General features: G+C 25.7%; 1 protein-coding gene across 1 annotated transcript in view; it reads right to left on the reverse strand.

The window, feature by feature from the left end:
- LOC132920512 (two pore potassium channel protein sup-9-like) overlaps positions 1 to 24,941 on the reverse strand; it is a 69,735-nt gene that overhangs the window by 18,845 nt on the left and 25,949 nt on the right. Inside the window, exons 3-5 of the mRNA XM_060982960.1 lie at positions 17,255 to 17,410; positions 13,375 to 13,693; positions 6,513 to 6,699 (exon numbers count right to left, since the gene is read on the reverse strand). Coding sequence (XP_060838943.1) covers positions 6,513 to 6,699; positions 13,375 to 13,693; positions 17,255 to 17,410 — 662 coding nt within the window. The remainder of the gene's footprint in view (positions 1 to 6,512; positions 6,700 to 13,374; positions 13,694 to 17,254; positions 17,411 to 24,941) is intronic.

Genomic DNA, 24,941 nt, shown 5'->3' on the forward strand with positions numbered 1-24,941 from the left:
ACGCTCAGGATTCGAAAACGCGGAAAATATATAATATGTCGTAATAATAATATAGTGGTGTGTCTCCGTTTGGTCTGGTGGTGCTTGATTGTTATTACCCGGGAAATAAAATATTTCGGGGAAAACTCGTTTCGGCGGTACCGACTGTGATGCGGTTTTTGCGAAACTGATATCGATACGCAGTCGTTTACACGCAATACGTCATGGTCACTCATTATTTCAAAAGCTATTCCTAACCCAAAAAAGTGTTAGTCTACTCTCCGCTCAGCTTAAAAATTATAACGATAAAAAATAATAATATTGTATAAATAAATATATGTGCACAAAAGACGTGAAATCGATAGTTAATAGGTATATTATATTATTACATGCCACAGTAGCTTCAAATTAGTTGTATTTTATTGAATATAATACTATTTAACAGAGCTTTCGAGATTAATAAAAAACTAGTTTGTACTAAAAATATTTCAAGTAGACCAACAAAAATAGAAATTGAAATTGAATATTGTTTTTTATAATAGATGATATTATGGATTATGATTAACTGTCACTGGTTATTGAAGATACAAAAAAATACAAACAATCAAACCTCTTATAAATTGTCTATAGTTTAGTTTATTGATCACTTGTAACTATTTGATTCAATACATGTTTGGGAAATGAGTTAAGCGTAAGGAGTAGAAGATGCAATTGAATGTCATCAACTGATTCGTCCTTAAAAAAAAATCGTAAAAATGTCACACCTATAGTAAGTCAATAGCTATTAATTATTCATCTGGTAGGTGACTAATAGTTTACATGTCATATAATGTACTTTGCGTTTATATATTGTAATCCGTGATATATCATATTATTATGATTTTATACGAGTGAATAGTATAATAATATAGGGTCTGCATTAGAGACGTTTAACTTTCGGCCGTATACTTAAAGTCTATATGATGTTAGGTTAGGTAAGGCGTGGTAATATGTAGTCATAATATTTGAACAAATATGGAATAAAAATATATCACAGTTATAAAACACATAATACTCAAGATTAAAATGAATAAGTCGTAAACTAGTTATATTTTGTTATAAACGATCTGAAGAATGTTTTATTCGGCTATAAAAAATGAAAATAAATATTATTTCAGGAGAAAAAAATGAATTTATTCACGAAATGCATTCAGTCGAGACTACGTTATTGTATCTCTCGATGGGTCGTTGAAAATAATCATGCAAAATATTATAGATGTTGTAAAGGTTATCTAGATTATTAAGTTATTCAGTTAACTGTGTACACTACAGTACTGCAGTACTGTTATCATTTTGAGACCATTAACCAACATTAATTTGATTTAGATATATTTTTTTAGTTATAAATCATTTAGTATGTTGTTGATAGTATACATAAATCAAGCTTACCAATATCGCAGTAACATTAGACGGTAGTATCTACTATGTTTTTATGTTTCAGTATTCTTTTATAAATATTATTTAAGAAATTAAAATAGATATTTTGCTAATTTGTTTTGAATCAGTAATATTAGCGTTCTATTTTATTTATTATAACAATCATTTTAAATACTAATACAGTATAAAAACGACAAATTTAACTTATTTGATGACTAAAATGATTGGATATTTTTTATTTGCTTTTGTAAATATTTTGTAGACAATTTATTAAGTATCAATAAATTAATAAACAATCTTCTAATTTAGAGATAAAATAATTGTTATTATATATGTTATTATAAATTGTAAAAAAACAATGAAATAATATAAATAATGGAACTATATTTTAGGAATGTTATTTTTAAATTTTTAGCTTAGCGATGAATTTTTTGTTTTTACAATATGTAAAGACACTTTTTGTGTTAAAATTGTAATATTATTATTAAAATAATTTTTGAGTACCTTGATTGCTAAAAAGTTGGACCATCTTCGTAAAAAATGGTTTTTGATCGTATACAATTATTTATCATTGAATTGATACTTAAGTCATTCATTACAGTGGCTAATCAGTGACTACACTTGAATTCTACTGTATAGTAGAATGATAACCTACTTTTCTCTTCTCTTTTTTTTAATTTAAGATGCTTTTAAAGATTTTTAAATAAAATAAAATAAATTTAATTGTTTTGAAAAGAGAAGAAAAAAAAATCATTTTAGATCTAAATTTAGTGTTGTTAATATTTAATAATTTGAATAAATTCTTTAGTCCATACAAATTTGTTCATGCTTTAATAATCTATTCATTGATATCATATAATTTTTAAAACACAATATAATAATTTGTGTAATTAATGATTATAAACTATGCAATTATGTGAACAAGTCACAAGTAATGTATATGTAGTTATCGTAACTGATATATATATATATATATATATATATACATAATTTTTAATTAAAATTTATTTTGTATACACTTTAATGTTTATACGTAAAAATATTCTTGGCTAGAATATTAAAATGATAGGTATTCTAATTAATAAGAAGATGATAAGCTCTTATTTTGATAATTGAGGAAAATGTACCGTGGAGAAATTTGGTATTTCGTGTTCGGAGGAAAATAGGTATCTACGGCCTAGATGAGAACCCACAGAATAGTTTTTCCGAAATAAATACCTCCAGAGACGAGTACAAGCAGGTTATTGTCATAAATTATCATAGTAATATTGTTATAACAACATTACGGTGATATAATAGTAAAATAATAATAATATAATAACCTAGCGCGATGTAAGTGTAATGATAATATAATATATTCAGACTGTGTGTAAAACGGCCTATTATAGAATGTTTAGTATGTATTCGAGAATTGGTCGCAGTGTAGATTTATGCAGTTAAAATGGCGAAATTGGCCGGCAAATTTTTCTCGCGGAGACGACCCCGATGACATAAATAAAATATCAAACACTATATGTACGTGGTACTGAACCCGATCAAGTGAATATAATATCGCACGTACGTATTAACGCCACACAGAAACCCTTTTCATTATGTCACGCTCTTCGTTCGCTCGCTAACATCGTGGTTTTTTTTTTTTATCTTTTTTTGCACGCATATACGCGTATGATATATACATATTTTTTTCGTAATTAAAACGAGAAATTTCCGAGTGACTGAGTGTACGCATATAATATATATATGCGTTTGAAATGTAATTTGTATCAAACCTTTTGTCCGAATTATGTCAGCGGTATTTCGACCTGTGGTCATCACCGCGCACAAATCGAATTTCGACATCTGCACCCGTCAATAATAATAATAATAATAATAGTAATAACGATGGGAAACTGTTTTCGATTTACTGCATGGTTGTATAATATATATTTTTTTAAATCGTCTGGCAGCATAGATTTTTACTCTAACAATATATACGCGCCATATAATGAATAATTTTTCATGGGGGATTGTCAATTTTTGATGCCACGCATGGGTTGAGTTGGCATGATATTGAAGGTATATAATAATAATAATACAAAACCCGGTATCCGCGGGCGCGTGTTAAATGACATTATTTAACATTGTTTAACAGCAGCAGCTATTGTATATTATAATAATATAGAGTATCGACGTAAACCAGATTAGCATACACTATATATATCCTATCGCAATTTATTTATTTTGAACGAGAATACGCCTACTGCAATTTCTTAATTAGTTTAATGGTTGAAATATAATTAATTATACGTTCAGTCGTTATTCATACCATCATTATAATATAGACTCATGTATCATACATGTATGTACCGATACTTGTATTATAAAGGTGTTGCGAGTTGTATTATGACGATGAAGACAACGACAGCGGATGTTAAGATTTATATATTAGTGAAATTTAAACCATTATTAGTGTCAGTAAAATATATTATTGTATTGGAATAGCTTGATATAACTAATATACTTGACTGCTTCAGTTTTATTATAAATCGTTAGTTAATTTTAAATATTATTAACCTAACGGTGCATTTAAAATTGTTTAAAATTGAATTATAGTACAAATGGAACTATTAACATATTATTCCTATATAAAAATATTTATGGAATTTATTTATAATATTACCATTATTATCGCGTGTTTCAAGAAGCTTTCGTATTGCATCTGACTAATTTGTGTGAATGTATATAATATTTTTTCTATTTAATATTTTACTATTGTCACGTCATTGCATTTATTTTTTCAAGTTATCAACGGTAACGTATTCGAAACCTCACAATTTTGTTAATTATATTATTTTAATCTTTCGAAGTACAACCAATGAAACAACATTGAAAAGTTTGTTGAAAGTTAAATTTATACGTCTTACACAGTATAATAACAATGCGCAAGAAAAACTTTGATTTTCAATCAAAATAAAATTGCCCGAGTACAGTAGAAAACGTTATTTGCATAGGAATAATACATGCTGTTGCAACGTTACACATATAAAGTTACCTCTGAATAATTTCTTAAAAATTATACACATAAAATATATAATATATTTTTGACGATACCGTAGAATTCGTTTTAATAAGTTTACATCCCTTCAGTACTGCAGTGAAACATTTTAAAATAATGATAATAATAACACAACACTGTAAATAGATTGCGGAGTAACACGCAATCTATATTATCACTGGTTCATCTCATAAAATTGTTTGTACACACAATTTGTGCATGTATAATATTATATTGTTATAATAATATTATACGCAAACACACACCCATCCACACCCATCAATCCATGTGAATGCATATACGAGTTGTGTACTGTAAGTATATAGTATATTATATCGTAGAGTATTATAAAATAAACGGAAAGCGAGTGGGCGTCGACCGTTTTCGAATATACATTTTATAATTAAAACGATATTATTTTTAGAAAAAAAAATAATCAAAAGTGTTCTAAGCTTCATGCGAAAAACGGATATTTTATTTATATAATTTATATGTGCTTGTGTAATAAACAAAAAAACGTCGTTCATCATCGGACAAATGGGATCAGAATTTCAGCATGGTATAGATATAAATTATATATATGTACATAATATATATATATATATATATATATATATCTGAGAGCGTCGCGTTAAATGATATTCTGTGATATTGATGACTATAGACAGTGTATGTATGTATATGTATAACAGGATCAAGATCAGAGCAACAACAGCCAGGCTGTTATTACTAACTTTCTCCACAGACCGTATATACGTATATACACATATGTTTATCATTTATTTTATATATAATATTGTATACATACACAAGAAGGGCTTTATTTTTAAACTGTTTTAGTTAAATTAAATTAAAATTAGCATAAAAAAAAATAAGTTACAAAACCTTATAAATAGAAATTAAGTAAATTATCCATAAAAAGTTCCATTAAATAATTTCTCGTGAATTCATAATTATCATCGGTTCATTTAAAATCTAAAATATATTTGCATAGGTATGTTGTATAACATGTTCAAATCTGTTATAATTCTGTACCCATAGAAATGCATGTGTTTATAAATGCAATTTATTCGTTATTAAATACATCGTAAAAAGGTATAACAATAATTAGGATTACTATTATTTTAATAATACATTTATTATTAGTTCTTAAAAATGATACTCAATACCTCTTTTTCGTATTCTTGTTGGAGGTAAATTTTAGCATTTTGAAATTATTATATTATAATATAATCGATAACATATCACAGCCCACTTTAAATATAACACCAAAGTGTTGCCTTGAATACTCCCCATCCGATGAAAGCCTCACTGCGTTGTGGTTTTTCCCGGATATTTCCACCCCTCCTAGATGTATGATAGCTATAGGTATCTACCCCATGTCTGGTATAAAGATTTTATTATTGCATTGTGTTTTTTTCCCAACAGTATTTGTTTTACCTGCCATTCCCGAGGTATTCGAAACGAATACAAACATACGCATAAACAACAAAATCGGATAAAACAAACGGAAATCTGTCCGTATGTAAATAATTTTATTATATTTAAACATATATCTCTGCAGTGGGACATGATGCGTCTACGCTGTATTATATTATTTGTTTGGCACAAATTCGAAACGTCCTACACATCATCGTCGTGATCGTCCATCCGCCCATCCCATACTTCGGACCATAGTAGGTTCCTATATTCCAACCATCCAACGCAACGGTTTCGAGAGTTGGATTAAATAAATCTTGAATCCGATATAAGTACAGATTATTTCCAAAGTGGCCCAACAATTAATTTTTTTTTTAATCAGACAGATTGTCATATAATTATTTTTATTTTCGTGAATACGATTTTGAAGGTTTTTGTGTCTCTAAAATGAATTTAACCAAAATTACGTGGAAAATTTCCTGTGAATTCATTTGACTGCAATATTTAAGTTATAAAACAATTCCACGTACCTACATATGAAACGTAAATAGAATGTAATTTTTCTTTTCTTTTTGTATCCGACATTCACCATTTGATAATATTATTATTTTTTATATATCTTATTGTAATAGTAATTAAATGAATAATTATCCTTTAATATTACTTGTAACGCCTCAGCCTCATCTCTTCTCTCGTCCTCGGTGTTCATAGTGACAAATCTGAGCACCAATAGGTCGAGCGACGCTGCCACTACTGCCAGGCCGAACAGAATGAATATCAACGTAAACGCCACGTACTCGAGTTTGTCGTTCAACGTGTTGTTCTTCTGCAAGGCCACCATATCGCCGAACCTGTGAAAAATTTCCGGGATCAAAATTATAGTAGATTTAAATATACCTAACATATAACAGCATTATTGCAATAAATAAAAAACCACTAGTAACACTAGTAGAAAAGATAGATGCACATGTCAAAAAGCTAGCGGAGCGTCATCGATTCCACTTTCAGATTTGAGAAAATATTCAATAAAAATATTGCTATTTATTTTGAATAAGTATACATAAAGTGAAGATTGGATTTTAGTGTCCGTTTAAGAGTTACGAGAAAAATAAAATTACCAATAAAAAATTAAATTACATACATTGCCAAAAAAAATTCACAATTTAAAATTTAAAATTATAAAAAAGTGTTAATTTTATTTTCTTACAAGATAAATATAGATTAAAGTGATAATTATACTTAAGACACTATTTAAAAAAATTAATAAATAACATATTAGCTATGGGTATATATTTGCAAGTACACGAAAATAAGTCCAAATAAAACAAATGTTGTTGAAAAGGTATAGTAAAAAATATGAAATTGTTTTAATATATTTACATGTTTACATGTTTTTATTTATTTTAAGTTTCTACTACTATAGAGAAGTATATAGTACTGCTATATAAAAATGTTAATTAATTTGAAAAATATTTTCAAATTGACAATAATAATCAATAACTATAGCTATACGTTTATTATGTGACCTTTTGTAAATACTAAATAACAATATGATGCCTAGGACCTAGGTGTATATATTTTATACTACATATTGTTCATTGAACAAAATAAACTATAAAGTGAGCATATTTTTTTATGTACTATATTATACTATTTATTTTATTTATTTTGTGACAGACATTGAAGAACCTTCTCTTTTTTGACAGAATAAACCTTATCCTTTTTCCACCAGACTAGATAATAATATTAGATTCTCTTTCCCTCCAAAAAGCACTATTCTTTTCACACCACAGAAAATATGAATAAATACATATTTTTATGTCTGAAATAGTTTTAAAATAATAAAAGTGATTCAATAATGAAAAATATAGAACTATTTAAATTAATTGCATACACAGTAAATTAATTACAATTTTTACATATTATTATAAGTACAAAATATGTAAATAATAAGAAAAAGTTTTTATTGATGATTTATTGGACATAACTTTACTTTTGAATAATATTGTTGTATTTTTAATATTTTGAAAATAAAACGGGAATTTGAATTCTGAGTAAAGCAAAAAATGTATTTGTAAATTACATATATGCTTTTAATTTTTTTTCTTTAGCTGTGAAAACTTTTTAAACTAAAAGTAGTGTCCCAAAAACTTTTTAAAGTATCACCTCTATAGTTGGGAAATCGAGTATAGCTGGTAGTTTGAAAAGGTAATTTTTACATTTAATCAATAATTTTTTTTTTTGTTTAAAGAATAACTACCGACACCTTTCGAAAGATACTGAAATAGTTCAAGCAAGCGTGGTGTTGAATTAGCTATTTTAGGCAAAATTATTTTCCAAATTAAGCCAATTTTTGAATGAGACGATTTATTAAATTGTTTTTGAGTTAAATACCAAAACATATTCTAGCGTACAATAAAAGATATTGAATTGGGAGATACTTGAATGATGTGTGCCAAACACTGAGTTCATGTATTAGCAAATATCTGACTTATTATTTTTCACATTATTCATGTGCATACTTAATTTGTATTGCATTTATGACAAATTTAGAATATTGCTTATTAAATAGACAATTTTTCTGGAAGATTCAAAAATTTAAATGAGAAATTATCTAATCCGTAAAAGTATATTGTATACCATGTACATTGTACATATATGATAATAATTTATATATTATGAGTTTTTATTCATAGGCAATGTAATAATATACAAGTATATATTATAATATATTTATTTTATACATATATTTATATGTACATTTATTATTTGCATTTACATATAAGTATAAATATACTTATCATACAGATAACAAACATATGTTTCTCTAAATAGCAAATCGTTAATTAATCATATTACATAATCTGTAACAAAAATTAAATTATATTATGTAGTATTTTAAATACATACAGTAATAATGAATATTATAAATAAAATTACGTATCGTCTAGCATGTATTTCTTTCATTCAAACCACATTTAATAATATTAATTTTTAATTTAATTTTATTCTAATTTTAGTTGGTATGTTATATTTTATTTTTATTTTACAAAGCGATGATATACTATTTTGAGATATTTTAGATCAAAATTAAAACAAATAATGTTATATGAAAGAGAAAGATAAGCTTTAAGTTGAATCTTGATAAATCAATAACGTTTTTAATTTTTTTTTACAAATTATCGTCATGAACTTGGTTTTCTTACATTAAACATTAAATTATATCAAAAATAAAATATGGCATTTATTTTTACAATAAGAAATTGACTTGAAAGTAATAAATATAATGACAACTCATCGCAATTAACTGTTGTACAAGTAACATCAAGCACGTCACCATTCGTATTGAAATTGTATTATAAGTTTATATAAAATTATTAATATATTTTTGTTTTAAATAAAAAAAATGTACCATTACAAATTACATTTAAAATTACCTCACGAAAAATATTGCTATACAGGTATACATATTTATGTATTATATATATAAATATAATACTTATGACATGTAATGTGTATCTGCTACCTAGGAATGTAGAGTACAAAATAATATGTTAAGTGATAATATATTATACTGAAAATTTAATTATATCGTAACGTAATTCAATGACAGTTATATCTTAACCACTTAAAAAAAAATTTAATGAAATCGGTATAAACACATTATGGAATAATGTATCTTCAGCTAGAAATAATTAGAGTAACATCATAATATGAATAATCTTAATCAGATCCCTATATTTTCGAAGCTAAAACTAAAACATAAGCTACATTTCTTTAAATGTAATAAATGCTAATTAATACGTGTTAATAGGTAAGCATTTTTAACATTTATCATATTTACTCCAATGAATTATCAAAATGTTTCAATGAAGACAATACGTAGATATTAATAAATATCTATGAAAAGCTAAAATCGATATTCAGTGTTTTTTTTAACCTTTTTGTAAACTTCTATAAAAAATTACCACTTTAAAAAAGGATTCATCTGTGCCAAAATCGAATTTATAGAACCGTTAATTCTACCTTTTATAAAGTAGTAAACAGCATAGTGTCGAAAAAGGCTACCTATATTATATTGTTCAAAAATTAAAATTTCATTTTGCACGAAAAAATGTTAACAGACAAACTAAAAAAAGGTAGACAAGTGGATAGTAGTTACTGCTTTGCTGTACATTAGGTGAAGTGTAGGTCACTGTAAAGGATTTTTTAAATTTGAATTTAATGATTTATTTATTGTACGTGAAAAACGATTCTGAGAGGAAATGGTCAATAAGTCTATAAAATCACTAAGTATATTAATTTATAGTATAATTTTTGATATTGTTATTAATACAGTTTATTTTACTATTCGTAATACAAAAGGTTGAAGTCATTTTTGTTAAAATTACCGTACTTTAAAATATAATTTTGCATAATATTATAAAATATTAATATTAATTTTAAATATTCATAACATTTATAATTCTCAACAAATAATGTTTTTGAATTAGGTATAATTAAATAATAAATATATCGTTATTCATAGTTTAAATATGCGATTTTGTCCAAATTTTAATTTTAATTGTTTAAAAAAAAATTATTACTGTTTTTTTAGATTTTTTGGTTTTGGTATGAAATACTATGAGAAATTTTGTACATATTAAATTTTCAACAACAAAACAATTTACAAATTTTTATGATTTTAACAAATTTTGAACTTTAATACTTATAAAAATAATTTATGCTTATGAGTTTTAAACATTTTCATATTTCTATAAGAACAACTTATATAAGATATAGTATTAATTTTTCAAGCTTTTTGAATGAGCGAAAATTTTAAACATTATAGAAAACTCAAAAACAGTCAAAATATTTTGTAAATTATAATATGTTTTATTTATTTTTTATTATATTTATAACAAAACCGTTTGATGAGAAATGGTTATTTTACGGTAAATATGCATTGTCGTACAAATTTGGACTTCAAACATTCATAAGAATTAATTTGTATTCCCAGTAATTTTTAATTTTTAAATATAAGTATAATACCTTTAACATAGGTTAAACATATAAAGGACCAAGGTTATTTAAATTTTAAATCTTAGCTATAAAATGATAATTTTTTATGCATTTTTTATTACAAAATAATTTAGTAATTTTAGTAATTTTCATATTTCACTAATTTCGTTAAAATTCTAAATTTAAGCATAACGTGTATAAAAAAATATTGTGACGAAAAATTGTTGATATACTTGAATTATTAAATAAAAAACTTATGAATAACCTTGTATTAAATTTTAAGTATTTATACCAAGCGAATACATTTTTATTGACATTTATAAAAATAAAAAACATATAAAAATATGGACAATTTTAAATATCTATTAAATATTTCACAAATTATATTTTAAATATAAAATGACAGTCGTATGAACATTTGATCGAAACGCTTGAAATTATTTAGGTATGGTTATTAGTTTTCGAGTTACACCAAAAAAAAATTAAAAAAAATAAAGCTTTTGTTAAAAACTGGATTTGCGTAAAAATGTCCATTTTCCTTTAATTTGCTGTTTGGTTTTCCTGGTTATTTTGAAGAATACGGGGAATTTTCGATAAAAAACATTGTTGTAAAATCAATACATTCATCGCATTGCTCAACATATAAAATAAATTTATATATAATTGTAATACCAATAGCTTTTGTTCAGTTATAATCAAAAATCGAATGGCATAATTACAATTTTAAATGAAACTTAAATTTTTATTTGATACTTAATAAAAATGTGGTACAAATTTTAATTGAACAAATTCATAGATCAATAATATGTAAAACCTTATTAGTTATTTTATTGTTCAAGCCATTTAAACGTTTATTAAGATGATGGAAGTAGTCATTTAATACAATTATTATGATAAAAATTATTAAAATAATAATAATGGTCGAAATCATATGCATTATACTATTATTAATTTTCATTATATCCTTCACAATAAATAAATTCTAATAATAATTTGCATTATAATTTAATAATTAGAAATTAGAAATTGCCCCTATTATTTTACGTTTTTAAATTCAATTAAATGAAATGTGATAATATAGTTGTATGTGAAGAGTGTAAGCTACGGATAATAAGTATAAATACATAAAAAAAAAATGGTTATGTGGTCATATTGGAAGATCATTAGATTATTACGAAGATTTGATTAAATTATTAAGCTCTAACTATTACGTTATCATAGGTAAAATTAATAAAAATTAAAAAAAATACAATAAAAAAAACAATCATGATAGTTTTACTTTGTCAGCACTATGTTAAATTAATTTTATTATATATTATTAATGGGATATATATTCGTTGATTTAGTACATAAATTGGTTTTGCAAACGACGCGTATTTTAACTTTTAGGATAATGCAGTAGCGGAGTAGTTACAGTGGCTTAGGTAATCACTATAGGACAATAAACAATAACAACAATAATAAAATCATGTACTATTATAATGGTTGAATGATAATAATATTTATTTGTTCAAAGCTGGTCGTAAATAATTGTACCACTGTTAGGAAAATGCACTATGGACAACGCGAAAACATCGTCGGGGGACCATTATCCTATATTAGTAGAGTTAGGTACCTATAACGACTATAACATACAGAGTGATTTACTAATCATGCTTACACCTATTTTTCCTTTAATAATTAATTTATTCAAATTTTGATTTTTAAATTTTTAATTATATACTAAAAGATCTTTTTTTACAACTCTTGAAAATGAACCCAACCTAAAAAAGTGCCCTGTAGTAATATAGGCTTCTGTTTTTCAAATAAAAATTGTTGACGTTTATTGTAAATTTATTAGTGGATAATATTTTTGAAAATGTAAATACATCTAATTGGAAATCCAAATGAGTGTGGTTCCTCATTTATTAAAATATTGTTTATAGTATGGAAAGTACTTAGTACTTAAAAATATTAAAAAAAAAAATTTAAATAGATGTAATACTAGAATTAATATTTATTATACTACTTGAATTTTTTCAAATCAAAAAAATGTTGATGGATTAATATTAACTATCTATTTTTTGAAATTATCTAATCCACTATATCTTCCAAATTAATTATCTATTATAATTATTATATTATCATTGGTACACAAAATTCAACCCAAAAACCACTCGTTAGAATTTTAATTTTAATGCGTCAACGTTTATACCATTAAGTTTATATTTTCACAAAACTCTCTTTAAGTAGTAAAAAAAACCAAAAATTTGAAATTATTATGCTCCTTGAGTATTTTTTCAAAATGTGGGTGTAAATGCTTGGTGCATCATACTATTATAAAATATGGAGTATTTTCTAATAATTATCATAATTTTTATCATTATCATCATATTATTATACTAATTTTACCGTAAGGATATACTATATATTATATTGTCAATATTTCAGTTGTTGTTATTATTATTGTCACCGTTCATCAAATTATTAATCTCCTTCATGTTAAACTGAATAAATATCTATTGGTTGGTGTTACATTAAGTTACCCGATAGTGGTGAGCGTGACGAAGCAATAGTAGACCGAGTCAAAGTACGTCCATCCCTCGTACGTGGAGAACGCCGTTGCACCGCCCGCAATCGTCAAGCTCGACAGAAAGGACACGACGAATATGAGATTGATCTCGGTGGCTTCGGTACGCTTGCAGCCAAGTGCCCGCTTCGCCTGTCTGATCACCACGGACGAGAATTTGTTCAGCTGCTCGCCGATGCTCTGGAACATGACTAGGCCCAGCGGTATGCCTACCATCGCGTAGAACATAGTGAACAACTTGCCGGATTTCGTGTTCGGTGTCGAGTGCCCGTAACCTGAAGGTGCAAAAGCAATTGGGCGATTAGTATTATACAGAGTGTATCTGGAAGATGTTATGAAATATTTAAATGGGATTTAGGTGTAAAATTGCTGTCAAAACTTTCAGATATGCCATATTATAATATTATAGTTAACAGATAACAAGCTGACAACATTCTTGAATTAAAATACAAATGGTGTGAGCAGGGGAATTTTCATTGTAAGGACTATAATTTTTAATTTCGTACAATATATTTCAATATGGTATATTATAGGGGATGAGGCACTCTGGCATATTAAATATTTATGTTGAAAAAAATACGTGAGACGAGGGTGTTATAGTGTTTGAACCTTTCCGAGGTTGCGGCGTCATCATATATTTTCTTATATAGACGACTTGCGGATTTCGAATTTCCTGACTCAACCTAAAGCAGATGACAGGGTGCCAATTATTGTATCCTGCGTATATATATATAATATATTGTGGTATTATTAATTATGAAATTTAGAGTTTTCCTGGACAATCTACTAATGAATTAGTTTCGATCGAGTTTAATACTCAGTACCTTTTATGTTAGTTTCACTGGTGGCGTCGTAATTATAAAACTCGTGTATAGGGAATATAATATAAAATAATAATGATTATCACATCTGAATAGTTATATTTATGTAATTATTGTTATTGTTAGTTTTTTAAAAAAGGGATATAATTACAAATTGAAAGTAATGGTAACTCATTCTTCAACCAATTGAAATAAAGCGTGAATGTAATTATAGACCACTATCACTTTGAGATTGTCAATATAAACACATTGCTATTTTATTAATAGAAACAACGTTAGAACTTTAGAAGCAGTCATTGAATATAATATTGTGTATATTTTTTAATTATAGTATAAAGTAACAAAAAGTGTAGTAGATTAATCAATATATAACGGGTTTGACTTAATTTTGATCTAATATAAAAAATGTCGTAATATTTTTTATCAGTAAATTAAGGTATCACATTTACGAGTTGTTAATAATAATTACTTTTTTTTCAATTGATTTTATAAATATGTTAATATAATATTATATAAATAATTTTTAATACAATCTTAAATAAATTACCGTATTATTTTTATAATAACAATAATTATAAATTATATTACAACAATGAAATTAATATAAAAAGACTATAATATTATGTTGTAGGTATCTGCTTTAATTTAAGTAATAATGTTATAACATTCTCGTGCTTACATTTCTTCTTCAGTTAGCCACAATGGTTACAATTTTTCTTCAAGAGTCTATTTATTATTATGTCATTGATCAGTAAATGCAGCGATATTATTTTTACAGTTTACTTCATTGTACTTTTTAAGTATGTAACATTTTAAAATGAAAAGTAATTTTTTTCATTTATCTTTATGTGATTTTAATAATTTTAATTATTATATGTAAAATCATTTAATATTTTTATTCCGGTTCTTAAATTATTTTTTTTTTTAATAAAACAAATTGTTACAAACCACATATCTTGATCACGAGCTATGTTTTTGGGAATCACATAGTTAAGAGCTATCAACATTCACTAATTTTGCTCGACGTTGTACCATAATTATTTTTACGGATTAGAAGTCGTAGGATAATATCACAAAAACATTTTAATATTGATATATATACATATAATATATTTATATGACAATAAAACAATTAAACCATCAACCACTGAATATGATTTTCAAGTAATATTATGAATAATTCTTGTCAATAGTACTTACTATAGTAGTTTAAAATGGTAATCTGTATTTTATTAACTTGGTTAGGCTTAAAAAGGGCTTAAGGAGAAATAAAAATAGATAGGTAACGGTCAGTTAATAACACATACCAACCTGAGAAAGCAGTGCAAGTTGGCGGGAAGTAAGTTGTACACTTGTACTCACATAATCAAGTAAATATAATTTATTATTAATAAATAAAATGTGTTATAATTGTTTGGTATAAAAGCGAATTGTTTGTTATATGCTTAAAAACGAAAAACAAGTTGTAATCTTTCGGATAGTTAGTCTCATTGGCGAATTACTTATTGCTCAAATAATAATAATTAGAAAAACGATCAATATATTATATATATATGGGTACAAAACTGTGCCAGCCGACAGAGGGACTAGTTTAGTACTATAACAAATTAACTGCTAATAACATCAAATTTAGATAATTTAATATGTATACATATAATCATTAATAACAAGACAAAATTAATAATATGGTAAAATGGTGAAGCTCGATTAGATATGGTGTTTGGTCGGTGATGGTTGTGGTGGTGTGGGCATCAATTCGCGAACAATTTGGTACTGACGATGCACTCAAAAGAGGACGGACAGTGACGGTGTCAAAAGATTGATAATAACGGTAACAAAAACAAAAACTAAACGGTACGTTATTTTTAAATCGGTCTTATTAACCCGACGAGTTCGAAAATATGGTTGATCCGACCAAAGCGACAATCACGGCACCAACATAAGAAGTGTTGCATAAGGTATCTCACAAGGTCATCGGTGCTCAGTGCTATGAACTTTGGGTTGTCGATAGGCTGATACCATTTACAATAATACACAAATACAAATAATATAAAATATATATGTATAATATGTATAGTATGTATAATGTATATGGTAGTATGTATATGGTATACATAACAAAATATATAACAGAAAGTGTGGATGAGAGACGATTAATATCCTAAACAATAATACTATTCAAGTATAATATTGCCTTACACAGTTTGTATCATTAATTATAAAACAAAACTAATTTCGATTACCATTTGTTATTTCCCTAAAAGTAACTTAACCGATTTGGTGTTTCCTTGAATTTGAATAAATTTGGTCTATATTTACTAGAAGTGTTTTTTTTTAGATTGCATTATTTATTAAAACACTGCATAATTGAGTAATATTAGAAAGTGATGTACTAAATAATATAATTCCATTAAATGTAAATGTTATAAGTTAAATAAAATAAAAATACATTTTTTATTCAATTTAAATATGAATAATTGTTTAATTTTTGTTTTTTGTATTTTAAAAATATAGTAAAATGTATTGTTTTATATATTTTATAACTATAATACAAACTGCTCAATGATTAAAAGTTAAATAATTGTAAAATTATAAATCTTTGGATTTAAACTCGAATTATTATTATTGTTAAACAAAGTTCAAAAGTATCAACACGAAAAAAATATAAACTCTAAAAGTTATCCTCTGAAAATATTTTGTATTGTTGCAGTAGTGTGTTGTTTCTGTTTTAAAAATTAATCGGAGGGTAAAAATCGGGGCAAAATGTGAAGCGTTTTTAAAACGTTTGAGAGAAATCGAAGTGCACTTCTTCTGCGGTATACTTTAAAAGGTGCAAAGTGTTTTAATCCTTAATAATCCTTTTATATAAGTAATGCTATTCTCTGTCTATATTGGATTATGCATACAAAATCTATAGCTATGTATACGTAATATTGATATATATTATATATATATGCGCAAATATTATTGTAATGCAAAAATATATATTATCTATTATATTACGTATATACGTACCGATAGTCGTGAGTACCGTAGTAGCGAAGTAAAACGCTCCGGCAAACTTCCACTGTTGTCCGGCCTTGTGCGGTTCTGACTTCAGTACAATCGTCTCGATCAGCCGATAGTCGTCTGTGGATATGTTGTACTTTTTGAGAATTATCCCTTCTATGGCTGAAAAAAAAATAAGACGATGATTTTTAAACTTTGAAATCTGAAAAAAAAATGAATTTACTAAAACGAGCTTTGCTGCGCAAAAGGTAATATTGTGGTTTTTAGACTAACGATTTGTTTGTCACGAGTTCCACGCCATTATACATTATAATATGGATAGTGGATACGTGCAATTGTGTTATCATAATGGTTAGTTTAAAACCTTTAATGTTAAATATGTTATACGTATACTGTTGTAATTATTATAGGCGCGTGTATTAATAATATTATCCACGTTAATCCCTATATATATTTTTTTATAGTACCTAAAATATACTCGTAATCATCCAGTTGTATGTGTATGCGGTACTAACTATTAACTATATAATGGGTGAGTTGGTTTTTCAATACTATTCTGACTTACTGTAGGTAAATCAAATATATTATAAAACCAGCCAGACCGAACAAACACTATGCACAGTAGGTACTTCGTACTTATATTATTATTACCATATACGCACACATGTGAATACATATTGTATAAGTAGGTACTCGACTCTGTCATATAGTTTTTCTCGCGACTCCTTGACCCAGTTATCGCTACGTCTACGCATTTGTGTATAGATCGTAAACAAAAAGGAGAAAAAATGTGTTATTTTTTACTATGAATATTTTTATATCACAATATCTCTTGGAATACTAACATTCACGCAATTTAGACAGAATTCGAACTTTTCGCTTAAAAATCATTATCACGACAAAATTATTCGTATTCAAAGTCTTTAAAAATGATTTTATAACATTAATAATGAACCACAATTACCTACATTCCTCGCGTTGGACACGTTTTTCAAGATCTTCGCATCATAAGCCCCATTTCAACATCGAGCGATTTAATGATTTCCGACTCATAAGTATTATGTTTAATCTTTTCACATATTAATTAAACAGTGAACAGACACCGGTTAGCCAAAATAACATGATGAGTTGAATATCACACAAATTCCAGTATATCAATATTCGAAAACAAAATTATTATTTACAAACTGGTAAAAAAAAGTAAAGCTAAAGCTATTCCTTTTTAATTTCCTTTTATGTATTGATTGTTTCAAAAAAATAACTTGATTACAATAGTATAATAGCATTATACTATCATACATAAATTTTAATGTTGCCTGCAGTAATACATTATTTATCACGCTTTATTAATTCCATTACGTTCACGTGTTGTTCATGTATTACCAATACTAATTGAAGTATATATAAAGTATAAATTCTGTTTGGGTGTTTTAATTGAAATTAATGATAATGTTATAATTTTTTATTTTTTATCAACCAATGGACCACATGGAGTTGTTTAGATTTACATTGTTGGCACACTACCAAAGATTTAACATGAATGTATATAAATTATGCTCGGTGCTTTAAGAAAAATCCCTATAAGTAAGGCAAAATTTATTGCTTACGTGATCGTAAAAATAATTCTACTATAATATATTATATTATATACGATTCTAGGAAATATATAAGCATATTTTATCATTTTTGAAAAAATATTTTTACATATATTAGGTATGTAGAAAAAATAAATAATTATGCGATAGAATTTGATACTAAACAATTGTACCTATCTATTGGGTATTTTTAATTTTGTTTACCTATTTTTTGTAACAAATGATTCCATGTATTATATTTCATGTTATATTTTAAAATTCCACCCACTGATAGTAATTTCTGTGAAAAGGACTACGAAGAAAATTATATTGAGTTGATTGTAATAGTAATATAATTAAAAAAAAATAAAGAACCTTTTAAACGTGTTATTATTTTTTTATATACTTCATAAACTTGTATTTATATATTTATATTATACATACGTCATATAAAGAATATTATCGGGTTTCCTTAAAAGTTTTTTACGGCTTTCAATTTCACATTATACGAAGATGAGATAATATTTTATTTTTCGTGAAATGCCATGGTTCTGAGAACGGTAGAAGGGATCAAGTCCGCATACGTAATAACACGCACCTATATTGCGTATAGTGTGGATAAATGAAAAAAAAAATTGGTCATTAGATTAACAACAACACCTTTTGGTTTATATATATATATTGGTAAATATTCTCATTGATTGAAAAGTGAAAATTAAAATTAAAAAAATATTAAAACAAGCTGAGAAAGCGTTTATTTTCTTAACGCCTCTTTGGCATAAATCACTATTATTATTATTATTATTATCATCATCATCATCATCATCATCATCATTAAAACCATTTGACGCCTGTAGCCTGAATGAGAGTGGGAGTCGTAAAATTCGTCATTCACTAGAACCTATACTGTTTTCGGGTACTGTGTAATTACCTATATTATATTATTTCGTCTTCTCCCTCGGCTTCTAAATCACATAACCTTTGTTTAACTATAGGATTAACCATAGGAGCTATAGGTTTACTAAAAATATCGTATCATTCTCTGGGTATATAACTATTCGCAATCTGTCAGCGATCCCTATAGTTTCGTACAGTAAGATCTGGCAATTCTTGTAGTCATATTTTCTCATCCCACACGCATAGGCATCGTTAATCTAAAACAAAAACTTAGGACTATAATTTTGATGGAAAAGAATGTGTAACTAAAAGTGATTTTATTTTCGCTTAATAAAATCCTGTAACATGTAAATTACAACGTTGGAAAATTGCTAGACACATGCGCAAAAAAATGAAGCACTGAGTAGAAATTCAGAAATTCAGTGTTTTAGAACGACGATATTAACACAAAAGTGATTCACTTTACAACATAGCTGATCCTCGTTACAAACACCATGTTTATAAAGTGCCTACATATGAGTCCAGAGTAGATGATAAAAAAAAAATCAATCGATTAAATTAGATAAACTCCCATCCATTAAACTTTTTTATTTTATTTATTTTATGAACTTTCCGATTTTTTAAGTGAATTGGCTCACAATAATAATGAGAAATATTTATTGCCTACAATTAAGCAGAGAGTCTATACCGAGTTTATTATCGTTTAATAAAAAGTCGTTTGAAAAATTTTATTGTTAGGACGATCAAACTTATAAGTGTGTTTCTGGGAAATAGCGAAAAAAGGACACAATACATTATGGCCACTAGCTATTATCGTGCATAATGTTTGCAATATTTAGGTGCCGATTATGTACTTTTTATAGTTCCTATTGATTTTTTGTGCAAACAATTAAAAGTTATTAATGTTTATTCATTTTGTTGAAATATAAATTTTAAATAATACACATATATTTATATAAATTCTATGGCGTATCTATATTTATTATAATAATTGATATTAAAATGAATAGTAAATTAGATTCAATATATCATACTTTTTAATTTATGTAATATTTTGTATATAAAATTGCTCGAACGTGTTATTATAATTAAAATATATACATAAGATATTACTAAAATCTTGTTTCATATCAAGCACAATTTGTTTATGTTTAGACTTTAATTTTGATTTAAATAAAAGTAAAACAGTCATCCATGATTAATGGAAATATTTTGAAAATATAACAAAAAATAGAGATCGCAGCCAAGACACTTTGGGATTCGCACATTCAGACAGATTGGGACTAATAGAATTGGATAGTTGAGATTGTGTCGACAGGAAACAGAGACAAAAGAAACAGTCCATAAACAATATACGCACACACTCATAGATACACATAATATCTCTCTCTCTATATATATATATATATATATAAGCGTATGTGAATGGAGTAGATAGCTTATTGAGTACAATGGAGAGCAACTTTATTAAATCTGAAAGTAGTTTTTAAATTGAAAAAAGTTACTTTGACTTATAAATTAAGTATATAAATTGATATAAACTGTTATTTATTAATCATATTGGTATTATTTATAAATAAAAAATAATTTGAAAGCAAATATAAAGGAAAATTAAATTGTATAAAATAATTATTAGTTATAGAAATAAAAACTCGACCAAATATTGAATTAGTTAGCCAAATAACTAAATAATAATTTAATAATAAAACAAACAGATATTATAAACATTTTTTTTAAATTTAATTGTGTTACAAGTCGGATAATTTCAAATAGAGTACAGTTGATAAATAAATTATATAAATGTAGTTTATAATACATGGTATACCCAGTAAAAATAATTTAATAAAAAATGATAATTCATGTAAAATAAAATTGTATGAAAAACGGTTGTTTCTTCGTTCTTCGTATATTTTTATCATTCGATTATGAGCTTTTTCGGCACTCACAACAATTTTAATATTCATTCATAGATTTAAAATATCAGTAGTGCATAGTTATGCAGACATGCGCTCGACGATGAATCACCAATTATATAATTATTTAATACACCTAATGAACGCGTAGATTATATTATAATCTTTATTTCCATAAAATTCTCACATTTTTGATTAAAATTTAGTCACGATTTACGAAAAACTTCTAATAATAAAGGATCTTTGACGCATCTGGTAAATTATGTTTATCAACTATTTAAACAAGCGACCTGACCCAAATTATATAGCTCTACACTTTGTCCATAACGTTGTTATATTTTTCTTAATGTAATTAAGTTTTATTCTATTTTTTTTTGTACATGATGAGTTTACTTACATTATAATATTAAACATTTACAGAAGCTGATAAACCATTTTGACAAAGTCCATTTTTTGAATAATATTTATTTTTACATTTATAAATTAATAAACACTATTACATTTATTGAAAAAAAAAATAATTGGTTCAAATTTTAAATTTGTATCAGCTAATATAGCCAAAATAGGCATATATAAATTATAAAAACTAGTAAAACCTTTTTATATCTCAAACAGCACTAATTGATATTAAAGATTTTTTTTTAAGAAAATGGTATTTTTAGTATAATAAATTGAAAGATAATTGGTAAACATTTCTTTAAATTATTGGTACAAATTTATAATTTGTTTGATAAATTATTTTATTTCATAAAACATTGATAAAGGAATACTGCGTTTCATGGTATAAATATTAATATATAGTTTCATATATTTCAAATACAAAAATCAGGTGTATATTTACTAATTAAAAAGTTTTGGAATAATATACCCCCAATATAATTATTTAGTGTCCTAATTAAAATTTATTATTACCTAATAACTATTATCTTACTCATTTTATAAGAAACAAGTTTATATTTTGTGATATTTACATATTTTAATGACGCGTATTATAGTTAAAATGTTTTATCATTATTTTTACTATTTTAGTATTTTTAGACGTATAGATGCATTTTTATACTCCATAACTCAAAAAGTTTTATTGATAATATGGAATTTGATTAAGATATACATTTTACCTGTAGCTTTAATATTAGTTTTATACGTAATAAAATATTAAAAAAAAAAAAATATGTAACAAAAACTTTTTTACGATTCGAGTCTTATGACTGTATTATTGTTCATAGCCGTGTACTTATAATGTTTAATAACATTGCAATATTATTTCCGGTAAAAATAAACTTATTGAAAATCCATCTTCAAATGGTTCAAAGAAAAAATAGATCAAAAAAAAAAACTGTTTTCAATTCAAATTGTTATCGTTCCTGTAAGGTGTTTGCTTTTATAATGTAATAAATTGAATGATCGCAGGCGGGCATCGTGAATAATACGTTTTCTACTTTTTTCAATATCATTTATTTATTATTATTCTTAAAGAAGAAACACAACATTTGTGGAATTTATTAATAAAATACATATAATTGTCTTGCAATCGATAATATTATTTCCCGGTGATTAAAATTTCTATATTAATATCGCAAGACGAAAAGATAAAAACAAAATCATACAGATGTTATTATTATGTCCTCATCCACTACATCATAATAATAAAAGATACTTGACACATAATACATTGTCATATAATGCTTGGAACATTATGTAACTTATTAATGAATGAGAACATAAGTATAATATATTGCATACATATTGTACGGCTGAATGTAAATGATAATACACTGGCAGAATTCAAAATATTATTAACCTAAATAATATTATAATAATAATTATGTTTTGATTGTGATACAATTCTTGATGGATTTAAAATCGTATATATATTGTCTAAAGTAAAATTAATTTTGTTACACAGACAAATTATTTAAAAATAATGAAAATCATATTATTCGATGTGGAAAGGCACAATACATTTTCTATTTAATGAAGATCATGGATACAAAAATAAAAATATTTCAGTCAAGAATAGTGTCAAAACTCATAGGTATATAATATGTTATATATGTGTTGTATATGACCTGCAGTGTGCGATCAAAATGAACTGAGCATACTCGACGCAGGTCACGGTGGCAGTGAAGCTGTGTATAGGTGCCATTAAATATTTGAACAGTTCAAAGAGATTCGCGGCAGGTCGGCGATAATATAAACACCGCGTGTATACCTACGTCTTGACCGGGATGAGTTTTTCTAAATAATTACGTCCCGGAGGCACAGAATAGTAATTTTTTCGTTCTCTTGTATTATAATAAACTACACACATACACACATACACACACACACTCATAAAATATTTATATAATACGTGTGTTTTATCTAAGCCCGTCACAATCCTGCAGATACGTGTAATAACAGCGCGGCTTCTTACTGTATATATAATTCACCGGGGCAATCTTCTATCAACTAACAGCCTCATGTACACACAGATAATTTTAACTTTGAAAATTCAGAAATCAGAAAGTCTGTCAATTAATTTCTAAGAAAAAAATGCATTCTTATAATTATTTTGATTTTTTATAAAATATTATATACCTCTCTATATAGTATATAGTATATACCTACTCTTATATGAATATATACTTAAGAAAATTATATTGAATATTTTATTGTTATTCTAAAGTAATATAGTGTTCTTTTGTTTTTATATATTATATGATAATCCATAGTGTATTTCGTGTCCAGACAGTTTTTATAAAAACTGTAATATTTAATATTATTTTTGAATATCGAACTATTATTTGTTTATGTACAAGTACTTAAATTAAAATAAGAGATAAGTCACATAAAAGTAAATTATTCTACGAAATTTAACTACAACACTTCACTCAGCCAGACTATATATCATAAATGCTTATAAAATATAAACAACTATTAATTATCAGTCTAGTATTTGTAATTTATACATCAAAATATAGTTTGTGATCATATTTTGGTTTAAAACACAAAAACAAACTCGTATTTTAATGAAAAATTTATAAAAATTCACTTTATTGAAAAACTATTTTGAATAATTATAGCATTATAACTTTATAAAACTTTAAATAAAATTACTTATTTAAAATTAGACATACTTTTTTTCTAAAAGATGAAAATTAAGTATATACAGTGTGCTGTTGTGTTAAGAAACAGTATGTATGTACTTCAAAAATAATATCTTATCAGTAATCTCGAACCGTGATTATATGTATATAGTATATACGAGTATAATATAAATTAAATAAACTAATTTTAATTTTAATTGTTCTTATTGGGTCGTTTGCA

The sequence above is a fragment of the Rhopalosiphum padi genome, chromosome 2 (genome assembly GCF_020882245.1).
Source record: "Rhopalosiphum padi isolate XX-2018 chromosome 2, ASM2088224v1, whole genome shotgun sequence".
NCBI lineage: Eukaryota > Metazoa > Arthropoda > Insecta > Hemiptera > Aphididae > Rhopalosiphum > Rhopalosiphum padi.